Source organism: Anabrus simplex, chromosome 1 (assembly GCF_040414725.1).
Source record: "Anabrus simplex isolate iqAnaSimp1 chromosome 1, ASM4041472v1, whole genome shotgun sequence".
Lineage (NCBI taxonomy): Eukaryota > Metazoa > Arthropoda > Insecta > Orthoptera > Tettigoniidae > Anabrus > Anabrus simplex.
The window spans coordinates 159,362,809-159,375,422 of NC_090265.1; the positions used below are offsets into that span (position 1 = coordinate 159,362,809).

General features: G+C 38.0%; 1 protein-coding gene across 1 annotated transcript in view; it reads left to right on the forward strand.

Annotated features, from left to right (window-relative positions):
• Positions 1-12,614, forward strand: part of spn-E (spindle E) — a 323,333-nt gene that overhangs the window by 203,614 nt on the left and 107,105 nt on the right. Inside the window, exons 18-19 of the mRNA XM_067157868.2 lie at positions 763-999; positions 1,233-1,373. Coding sequence (XP_067013969.2) covers positions 763-999; positions 1,233-1,373 — 378 coding nt within the window. The remainder of the gene's footprint in view (positions 1-762; positions 1,000-1,232; positions 1,374-12,614) is intronic.

Here is a 12,614-nt window from a genome sequence, read left to right on the forward strand (position 1 = left end):
ATAATAATAATAATAATAATAATAATAATAAAAAATGATGGCCTTAGCTACTGTGTGTAGGCATTTTAATTTGATGTTATTAAGGCTGCCTGCATATCAGTTTTGATGTTCTGTTTTATTCTACCTGGTGACAGATATATCAGCACTCTTTTACATGACCTATGGATGACTTAATTAATTTTGTCAGGTAATCGCCAAATGTGTCACCAGAGATCTTTTATATAGTGTACTGACTTCATACATCATGCATTGTTGAATGAACTATTTTCCACCATTCAAAAAATGCACTTACCTCTGCCGGGTTTGAACCCATGATCTTGGGATTTTGAGGCTGACGTTTTACATTTGATCCACAGAGGGAGCTGTTTTTGCATTTAAAATGTTCTACATATTTTTAAATTTAATAAATGGAACATGTGCCCTTTCAACATTATAAAATTACAGGGATTGTGCAGTAGCTGTACATGATTTGTAAATATTGTTTTTTATTTATTTTTTGTGTACTTAATTTATAGTTCATAAAATGTTATATGCTTCAAAATATTCAGATACTTGTAAGATATTAAAATGAATTTCTCTGACTACTTAAAGATGGCCAATTTTCATTATTATTTTGAGTGATGCAATTTTAATGAAATCTTCCCTTTTTCTTTCACATCCACACCATCTGTTGTTTTGGATCGAAAGGCTTACATTCTCCAAATAGCAGCTAGGTTTTTGAAGGAAGCTTCACTAAGATATGATATTTCTTTCCTTTCCTAGGTGTTTTTCATTGACTATGGCAATACTGAGCAAGTCAAATGTAGTGCCCTGAAATCCTTTGGAAGGGATAAGGAGTTCATAAGTGAAGTAATGTCCATCCCACCTCTAGCACTTGAATGCGTCTTGAGTGAAATTCAACCATCACTTCTTCGAAATCCTCGCGGCTTGTGGACTGATGAAGCTATGGATGAGTTCAAACGCATTGTATTGTTCTCTGACAAACAGTTCTATGGTCGTGTAAGTATAGATCTTTTTAGATAATCTTCCATAGTTTATGGTATATTGAATATTGTGTCTGCCCTGCTTCTAGCCATCCATTAATTCTACTTTATAGCAGAAAGTTAGTTAACCTCGTGTGACGTTTGTCATACAAACAACCTTCACTGTTGCATATATTTGTAGATTTGTCACCTAATATTTCCCCCTGAGAGTTTGTTTAAAGATTTTTATTTTACTTTTGTTTTATTTAGATATACTCGGTGGTGCATGGTGTTATTTCATTGGAACTGATTCAAGCAAATGAATATGGTTTGGATAACCCTTATAGTGTCAACCAGTACTTCATCAAGAAGGGTTTTGCAGAACCTGCAGAGGAAAGCTATTTGTCTAAGGTAAGACTCTCTACAGTTCAAGTTTGTTTATAATATTTATAATATACATATGTGCATATATATAGATTACTAATCTGTTGCTCACCGGAGTAAGCGGTCGATAGCACATTGGAGCTGTCATGCATCGCCCCTAAATAATTCACCAGCTGCTCAGTGGAGTATGTCACCATACTCTCGTAAGTGAAGAAAAAAAAATACAGTTCAGTTACCAATGGAAATAATATGTTCTTGACTTGGAATGCATTCACTTAATTCACGCATATTCTACTACGCCCTTCCCACGTCCGGGATAGGTCACATAAAAGAAATCATGACCAGTCTCTCAGGGTTGTCGGTGGTATATTTGTTTTACACGGGATCACCGGATAACGCCGATACGCCGAGTAATATATTACCTGCCAGTTGACTCAATGGACGTCTCCATCCGACGTATCAATCTTACATGATTACCCAATGATTCATTCCCTTAAATCTAAGGTATCTTATATTACTATGGTAAGCCATAAATAAGACTCAAGTGAAACTTAACCACTAATATTTATTAAAATATAGAAAAATCTTGGATGAGAAGAATGAAAATATGAAATTAACATTCAAAGTTAATAGATTGGTAAACATCTATTGGGTTTAAAGTTATTTGTCAGTGATCACATTTTTCATCATTATTTTGTTAATCATCATTGAAATGTGCTAACCTTCATCATATACAGTAGAACCTCGATAATTCAAAATCGGTTAATTCAAAATGCCGCGTAATTCGAAGAATCTCTCGTTCCCAGAAACACGTGGTACGGCTTCTCGTGTTATTTAAATTGTTTAATTCGAAATATGGATAATTCGTAATTCGAAGAACAACGTTGGTCCCAGTATTGAAATTCAGACTTTTAATTCGAAATTGTCCTTCAATTTGTTAAAAATATTACTTTACGACGTAATTTGAATTAAAAATTATCCGCGTCACGATAGAACGCGTCTTCCGGAACGTGTATCTTTCCGCACTTTCACTTTGAGTTTGGTGTGTCTACAGCGTGCTTCAGAGTTGCCAAGTTCTAGTGAAATCGTAGTTCTTTTGTATTCTTCTGCCAACGGCCGTAGCCGTGTTGAAACACCGGATCCCGTGAGATCTCCGAAGTTAAGCAACATTGGGCGTGGTCAGGAGTTGGATGGGTTGCCAACGCACTGTTGGTGGGGGGTAAGGGAATGGAGGAGCGGAAAGGAACTGGCCACCCTACCGCACGTAAACTCCGGCTCAGGAACACCTCTGTGGAGGTTCGGACCTGCCTTTGGGCAGAATAACCCTTACCTTACCTTGTATTCTTCTAGTTACTCATTTAAAGTTTTAGTGGGCAGTTATAAACTTCGAAGTTGTTATATTTTATTAATACTGTGTTTTAGTTTATTGTTACGATATTTTAGTTTAGGGCACATGTGTTCCTTTTTTTGTGTTGCGATGGCTAAGCGTCAGTATTCTTCAAAGACACTCAGCGAGAAAGTGAAAATTATAAGGGAGGTCGACAAAGGACAAAAGACGAAAACTGAAATAGCTAAAGAATTTGGAATTCCTGTGTCCACACTTTCAACGTTTTTAAAAAATCGTGAGAGCATAGAAGCTCAGGAAATGCAGGGTGTAAATACAGCAAAGCGAATGCGCATTCGAGGAGCTAAACACTCTGATTTGGAAGTACAATTGATCGAGTGGTTTCGGCATGTTCGGGCAAACAATATCCCAGTAGATGGCAAGATTATTAAGGGGAAGGCAAATGAACTGGCGCTGAAGATGAGTCTTGAGTTTCAGTGTTTGAACGGGTGGATTCAGCGTTTTAAGGAACGGCACAATATCACGTGGCAGGCAGTGTGCGGAGAAGCCGAATCAGTGAACGCTAGTGATGCAGACAATTGGCGAGAAAACGAGCCTCACATAATCAATTCGTATGCACCGAACAATATCTTCAATGCCGATGAGACTGCATCGTTTTTTAATGCCGAGCCCAAACGGACTTATGGTTCTAAGGGAGAGAAGTGCCATGGGGGGAAATCTTACAAGGATAGGGTCACAGTCCTTCTGTGTTGCAATGCGGACGGAAGCGAGAGACTTTCTCCCCTCATCATAGGCAAGTTTGAGAAATCGCGATGTTTTAAAGGTATTAGGCACTTTCCGTGCAAATATGTCGTCTAAGAATTCCTGGATGACGGGCAAAATTTTTGAGGAGTGGCTGGTATGCCTTGAGCGCAAAATGGCATGCCAGGACAGGAAAATACTTCTGTTGTTGGATCAGTGCACTGCACACAAACATAATCTAATTTTAAAACCTGTCAGTCTTCTTTTTCTGCCGGCCAACACTACGAGCTATTTTCAGCCTCTAGACCAAGGCATAATTTCATCTGTGAAATGTGCCTACAGAAAGCGACTGGTGCGTTACTTTCTCCAGGAAGTTGCTAGAAATATTCCGGCGGGAGAAATACGCAAGTGAAACGTAATTGATGCAATGCGGAGTGTGACAGTTGCCTGGGACTCTGTTCCTTCATCGACCATCAAGAACTGCTTTGTCAAGTGTGGTTTTGGTTCGTTAAATGAAGTAGAAAAAGGAGAAGACGACAATGAAGATCAATGGGAGGAGTTACGGCAAAAGTCCGATGTCGGTATGACTTTCTCCGAATACATCGCCATAGACCGTACGGAGACTACTTCAGAAGAGCGGGATCCCGCCATGATGATCAGCTGTGATCACGTGACGCCAGAGGGAGATGCAGCTACAGCTGATGTTGAACACGACGAAGACACGGCGCATGCGGCAACTATTCCGTCAAAGAATGATGTACTTGCCGCTCTCGCCGTGTTGGATTCAGTGATAAGTGCTAGTGATGCTGACGTCGCTACAATTAAGGCTATGGCCCATATGGAGCAGTTTGTAGCTAGTGTTTATAAAAAAAAAAGATGAAGCAACCTCTCATACACTCTTTCTTTAAAAGGCAATAAGCCTAATGTGTGACAAAAAAGCCCTACTGGATCATTAAACATATGTGAACTATTCAGGTACTGTACATAGTTATCTATTATGTCTGGGTTTTTAATGTTTGTTTTGTTGGTGCCATGTGTTTCCCATATATGTCTGGGTTTTTAAAATTTGTTTTGTTGATGTAATGTGTTTCCAATTTGGACAGCCTTGTTGGCTCCCCTGTGCAAGTGCTTTATACTGCACTTAAATCAAGTAGGTTATAACATATTTGCTTAAATTGCGTCGTGCATATATACAGTAGATTACCGTACTGCTTGTCTTTGAATCGTGTTTTATTTTTCCCGGGTGTGAGGTTACGTTTGACAGTATACGGCGTTATCCAAGAGCATTATTTCAATAAATGCACCTTGTTAGATACATTTAGGAATTTTTTCCCTACGGCATTTGAAGGGTTTAACTGTGAATCAAGGTTAACTCGTGCAGTAACAGGCATTAGAATATTTTGTAACGCGGCAAGGGTTGGTACTTTTGAATTGCAAATCGGCGGTTAATTCGAAAGCACGTAATTCGAAGTCCGATTTTTGAGTCCCAACGACTTCGAATTAACGAGGTTTTACTGTATTGACGTCAGAAAAGTTGGATGGCGCAGCCACGTGGTAGAATGTTGAAGCTGCAACATAGTGACTGGTGAGGTTTATTTACATGGCGAAGCATTGACGTTGTGATGGAAACAGAAAGAAAATTGTCAAATTTGAGGAGGTACTGCTCTGTATGCGGTTGAAAATCGTATAAAACGGGTGCACAATCTCTTTACTACTTTCCTGTACAAAAAGTTCAGAGAGAAAGATGGGCTTCCGTGCTGTCAATTGGAAAACGCGTTACGCGATACATGACAGTGTGCAGTCTGCAGTCTCGTGAAGACGACTTCTTTCCACAGCGTAAGAACCGGTACTGTTTATTGTACTCATTGATAGTTATTGTCTCTAATTTGTATTCACAAAGATTTAGCTACATCAAAAATACTGATAAACTTGTAGCCTAATACTTCTGTGCCGCACATAGATTGTAATCCGCTCTTTGTAAACGTCTTCATATATATAACAGCAGACAGTAAATTAACTATCTACATGTGAGTAATTAACTGGTAGTAATTATTATTATTATTATTATAATTTTTTATTTTTTTTGCTTTACGTCGCACCGACACAAACAGGTCTTACGGCGACGAGAGGACAGGGAAGGGCTAGGAGTGGGAAGGAAGCGGCCGTGGCCTTAATTAAGGTACAGCCCCGGCATTTGCCTGGTGTGAAAATGGGAAACCACGGAAAACCATCTTCATGGCTGCCGACAGTGGGGTTCGAACCCACTACCTCCCGGATGCGAGGTCACAGCTGCACGCTCCTAACCGCACGGCCAACTCGCCCGGTCATCATAAATTAGAAGCCATAACCTAATTAGTTGGTAGAACTGGACAAACCAAGTATTCTTCAACCCCGAACAGCTGTGGCCGTAGAGGTTATAGTACTCTTAAATTATAATTTTCAAACATTGCTCTGCATATTCTGTAGGTAGTTATAATTTTTATACTTACTATTGTCGGTTCTTAAGTTCTAACTTTTGTGCTGATGGTAAAAATGGAAGAACATTAAGATTATGTGGGCTGTTCCAACATAAGCCTGTATAAAACCTAGGATTTATTTGCTTTATAACATTTACTTAGTATAATTATTATTTTATTTCTTCCCCAAGATTACAGTTTACAAAACAGGTAACTCCCCCGTCACCTGGCTAAGAAATTACTCCATAACCTCTAATAGTGGAAAATTACAGTAACTTAACTGTTAAGGTGAATTAGCGTGTCAACGGTGATATTTCTTTGACAAACCCGCTTTACATGTACAGTTGCACTTCACATTTTCATCCCCTTTCTTCAAGACAACATTAACTTTTTGGGGTTTTGAATCGATGTAGGATGATTGTAAACACAACGCTGCAACACCAGTTTCATTTTCTGTTTCAAACTTTTTACCTACACATATCAAGTAATTACGCTTGAATATTTCTTCCCCTTCCACTAATGGACGCGTGAGATCTCCGACAACTCTCAACAGTTGCGAATACGACAACAAAGACATTTTGGACACTTAATAAATCCCGTCACTGTCTCGCCGCCATATTGGAAACAGCTGACCGTAAGCTCCTCCCCCGTTTCGGACGTCAATACGATATTTGTACATAAAACTGAAAATATATGCAATTTGAGTATGGGAAAAGTTTTGTTACCAAAAGTTACTCCATTATTTTCTAGCTAACATTGTCTGTCCATTGCAAAATTCTTACTTCTCCTTAAGACACTTCATTAAAATGATATTCATCAAGTTTTAGGTTGGATTATCTCGTGATATTTGTTGTATCTCAGCATAAGCATCAGGAAAAGTGATAAGTTTCTCATAGGCTTCAGCACAACTTTGCTTTAAAAATTAATTAAAATGACCATAACATTCAAAAGCATCTCTTAAATTAATCATATATACACTAGAGTAATCATTAGGCCTAGCAAGGCATACTGAATCTTAAATGAGCCAAAAATAATGAATATTTATGTGATCTCGTGTAAAACTAATTAAAGCATTCAGGGAAATATCATTCTGGAAGATATTGTACGATATCACCTCATCTACATCATTATACAGTGCAACCTCGATTATCCGTTCCCGGAAAATAAGTATTCCCGGAATATGCGTTCAAATTACGTGGTCCCGCGAGCATCGTAATTAAATCACATTGTAAAAGTCCCGCATTATCCGTTCCTCAAAGAAATGATTTCCCAGATCAACCGTCCAGAAATTCCAGTCCCATCAACGCTAAGTCCTCGATCAATCGTTTTTTAATAAACTGTATCTCACGAAAGAACGGCTACAGCATACTTATGGATCATGGCGTTAACACACCGTCATTGTGATAATTAGAGGAAGTACTGTGCCGGTGCTGGAAAAGCGAACGGCGGTGAACTTGCATAAGGGACCATCTTAGCATCGCATTCGGATGGTATTGTTTAGAGAATCTCGGAAAATCATAAAGCAGAGTGTGGCCACAACAATTGTGAGGAGACACGACGCATTTCGACAGCTCTGCTTGAAGACAGAACGAGTTTCGTCAAATGTTCGCACTTAAACGTCCATATTATGTCCAGGGTTAGATGTTTATATTTTTTCGTTTTTCGATCGTACTGCCGAACAGGTTTTCAGCACTTTGCTCAGGGCACTGTAGAGTAACTGGGCTTTCAGGCAGGAATCGAAACTGCTCCTTCTTAACACAAATTCAGTATTTTTGATATTATCGTACATGTTTATGTTAGCGAGACCAGAACAGATCTTGCACCTTACATTAAAAAAGAAAGCCATGGGAGGTCTTGAGATTGCCTATTACTGTTTAGGTCCTAATGTAAGACTAGGAATTTTATGTTTTTGTGTTAAAATACCAAAAACCGCAGTCGTTTTATTTGCGCACGTACATTTAAATGGTTGGTATCATTTCCATCTCGTACTGACATGTGCAGCGAGCGCGCTTTCCAGATGACCTCAAGGTTACGAATAACTGTAATTTCTGAAGTTTTGATATTTCTTTTATCTTTCCAATTTGATAGGATTTGTGATGGGCAGAATTGAATATAATGCATTCGAGAACTTTTAAGAATCGATACTTGCATTCAAAGCCATGTTTTCGTGTTCAACGTAACCTTTAAAAGTCGATGTAGGCCTAATTTGCACGGTACAAGATTTCCACAAACTGACTACGAACAGTATACCGGAGACCAAATTAAAGATTAAGAAATTAAGGGATTTCGCCGTCATGTTGGGTACTTTTGTATTAATGTGCTTTATTTTATTAGATGAGAGAATTAAAAACTACTTGTGGTCGATTGTCGTTTGGCTTGGCGTTATTAGATTCTTCAAAGAGTTTGGCTAGCCTAATCAAAGTTGCTGAACTGAAAGAAGTTTTCCCAGGAAACTGACGAAGATTCCCCTGTAAAATTGAATATAAAGTATCGGGATTTTGAACTTGCGTACCGGTAATTAATGCGGTTTCGCGGTGTAACATGCCTGCCTCTCATCCAGACGGCCCGGGTTCGATTGCGACCAGGTCAGGCAATTTTACCTGGATATAAGCCTGGTTCCAGGTCCACTTAGCCTACGTGATTACCTTTATTTGTGGAGCTATCTAATGGTGAGATGGCAACCCTGATCTAAAGAGCCAGGAATATCGGCCCAGAGGATTCGTCGCACTGATCGTGCGTCACCTTGTAATCTGCAGGCCTTCGGGCTGAGCAGAGGTCACTTAGCAGGCAAAGGCCCATTGGGGTTGTAGTTTGGTTTGGTTTAGGAGTTTTTGTTAGTTTATAATTATACATATTTCATTTTTGTGATGTTTAGCCAAATTGTTGATGGTTTTAACTCATTCCCGGATTTTCCATTTTCCCGTGTTGTAAGTTTTATTTTCATGGTTCCTCGAAAAACTGAGAATCGAGGTTTCACTGTATACAGTAGCAATTGTCTTTCATATCAATCTAAGTATGCCATAATAAATTTTTTTTAAATTTTATTTTCCAGAAGAAATCCTAAGTTACATTGTCCAAGTGCTTGAATATTCATTCTCATGGGGATATCGTTTGATGGCATGACCCTAGTATAATATTCCATGAAGGTTAAAATTTGTCACAATCAACGTAACACATGGATTCTGGACAAAATACAATATTGTTCTATCACGAACGCACATGATCCTAGCTTGCATCAATTGATTCATTACACATTTCAAATACTCAATCTCTTCTTTTATTTCATCATAGCACATATTCCTATTCAATTCATCTTTTATTTCTTTCATACGGCAATTCTATATCTTTTTTCAATATTCATTTCAATTCATCATCATCATCATCTGCAGTTTCCAGCTGTTGGCCGGGTCTGCTTGGAACATAAGCCTCTCCACCTGCTCTTGTCTTCCCATCACTTCTCCCTAGTCACTCTTGCCCAGTCCTCTCCTCTTCTCCGTACACACTCTTACACTCGTTTTATCCACCTGTCCCTTGGTCTTCCTCTTGGCCGTTTACCTGTTATCTCTTTTTCGTGCATCCTCCTCGGTATCCTTTCCTCTGTCATTCTCTTCATGTGTCCATACCATCTAAGTCTAGATGCCTCTATCCTATTCATACCTCTTATTATTATTATTATTCTCTACTCTTCACAATTCATCTCTCTTGATGCATATGTAATTTTTTTCTTGTATATTCTCATTATCGGATCAATGTCTTCTCAAATCGTATTAATATCTCTTCTGTCTGTTGACATTTCCTTAACTTCTGACATCCTATCTTATAATAGCCATGTATTTCCTTCATGCATTGTCAGTCTTTATCACTTACATTCATTTTAACCTAACATTTGGAAACTATAGTGTCATAAAATACTCTTCTTGTCAAAACTTCTCGTCTCCTATGGCATAACATTACTTGGCTTGCGCATTACTCTAACTGGGGTTTGGTTATATTGCTTTAGAACACTATCTATTCCCTTTATTTCAATCTATTGAGAAATCATTTGCGAGAATCTAACATATTTAAGCTAATTTTGAAGATTAAAACGACACAATAACAAGACTTTGATTAAAAATTAAATGCTCTAAATAACATCTACTAAGCTACATGTTTTTAGTTAAGAAACTTATCTCTTTTGCTTAGCTTATGAGACGATTTATGTCTTGTTCATTCTGCGTTGTTGGGAGTGATCATTGTACTGCGTGGCTGGTTCTGCAGATGTTAACCGCGGAGTTGGCCCATCACATTTCAGCTCAGGTCACTCCAGGTAGTCCGCTGCCCATCTTCTTATAGATTCATCATCGTGTCGTCTTGCTCAATTACAGAAATGCAGAAAAATAATGAGAGATCAGCGGTTGCATATGATTACAATCAAGGCCTTCTGTTGTAACAATTATAATCATTTTAAAACTTCTTTGCTTGGTCCCTTATTTTATCTGAGACTTCCAAAATGTGTGCTATAAATTCAATATATGTGCTGTATTGGATTTGCGTTATAAACTTACTTGCGGTTATATTGTGTTGTCCCTAACTATTGCTTCTCTGGTTGATATTATGCTCTTGGTGTCTTAGACTGGCAGACTTCCAAATTTTTTTAAATGTTTTAATTGGATATAATGCGTTTTACGAATATATGTTGATATATTAGGCATTATTTCAGTGTTTTCTTGTAGCTAATATGTTCTTTCCTCAAATTTTCTTCTTTTCTTGATATTTTTCTTTTGAACAAGCTTACAACTTATTCGCAAAGATAGTCGGTCATTTTCTTATCCTTTCCACAATGTTGAGTTTCTTAACAATCCAAGTCCCCTGTTTTTGTCTTTCTCACTGCCATCATGATTATATAACTTTTGATATTACATCATTCTGAATTTCTGTGACATATTACAAAAACTGAAACTTCACTTTTGGAGTAGTGTAATGGCACACTACCTATGACGTACTTGTATCTTAACTCATTCCAGACAGCTTTCACAAATAATTTATTGTACCTTAGCTTATTCATACAGATTCCCCACTCTTCACTCTACTCAATTACATCATGTATCAGTAAGGAACAGTAATTAAAACTCCATTAAATAATGTATGTACAGTAAAACCTCCCTCTTTAATGCGTTCCTCATTAACACGTTTTCCTGCTTAGCATGTTGTTAATTCAAACTCCCAATACATATCGTATTAAATCTATATAAAAATACCTCACTTATCACGTCATGAATTTTCGCTGTTACCGCTTAGTACGATCACATTTTTCCTAGCCCTGAAAATCTTACCTTGCGGAAGGAACATGTTTTCCAACTCAGGTAAGAGCCCTCGCCGAAGTTCCGTGATAACTGGAAAAGGCCTTGAATTCTTGAAATTCACAGCATAAATTACACCTTTGGGGAGCAAGCCTCAGAATTGCTCAGTTTTGCTTGCTGGTTAGCAGTGAAACTGCAGAATAACACAATGAGCCTGTTTGTGCTTGTGCTTCAGAAGTTAGAAATGTATTTCGTGTTTACAGTAGAACCTAGATTATACGTTCCTGGAAACTACGTTTTCCTGTATTATTCGTTCAAATTACGTGGTACGTGAGCACCCTAATTAAATCACATTGTAAAAATCCTGCATTATCTGTTCCTCGAAGAAACTATTTCCTGGATCAGCCGTCCAGAAATTTCAGTCCTATCAACGCTAAATTCTCGATCATCCGTATTTCAAGAAACTGTATCTCATGAAAGGACAGCTATGGCATACTTACGGATCTTGCTGTTAATGTCCCGTCATTGCGGTGGTAATTTGAGGAAGTAGCCTACTGTACTGGAAAAGCGATCAGCGGTGAACTTACATAAGAGACCATCTTAGCATTGTATTCGGATGGTATTGTTTAGAGAATCCTCGGAAATCATAAAGCAGAGTGTGTCCACAACAGTTGGAAAGAGACAGAGTGCATTTCGGCAGCTCTACTTGAAAATGGAAAGAGTTTCTTCAAATATTCATACTTGCAAAACGTCTACATTATGTCCAGGGTTAGATGTTTATTTTTTAAATTTTATTTAGTGTATCGCCAAACAGGTTTTCAGCACTTCCCTCAGGGCACTGTATAGTCACTGGGCTTTCAGGCAGGAATCAAAACTGCTCCTAAGCAACACAAATTTAGTATTTCATATTATCGTATACGATTATGTTATCGAGACCAGAACAGATGTTGCACCTTACGTACATAAAGCCATGGGAGATTTTGGAATTGCCTATTGCTGTTTTGGACCTAATGTAAGACTTGGAATTTCATGTTTTTGCATTAAAATGTTATAAAAACTGCAATTTGCGTATGTTACATTTAAAAACTTTGTATCATTCCGCACTCGTACTGACTTGTACAGCGAGCACGCTTTCCAGCTGAGCTCGAGGTCGCGAATAACCGTAATGTTGTCAATCTTATGTTAATTTTAAGGACACTTCCTCTAAAGCATTACTTTGTCAATTTATGTATTTTTCATCTAAACAGTGTTATGTGGCTGAAGATGTTGATAATGTACAAAACATGTACTACTTTTAACCATTAAATTGCCTTAAGCAATCATTGTATCAACTAGGTGGAAAATAAATAAATATTTAATTGTGAATCTATTGAAGTGCGATGCGGACCTTGAAGCTGATTTTATGTAATAACCGTAATTTCGGAAGTGTTAATGATATTTTTTCTCT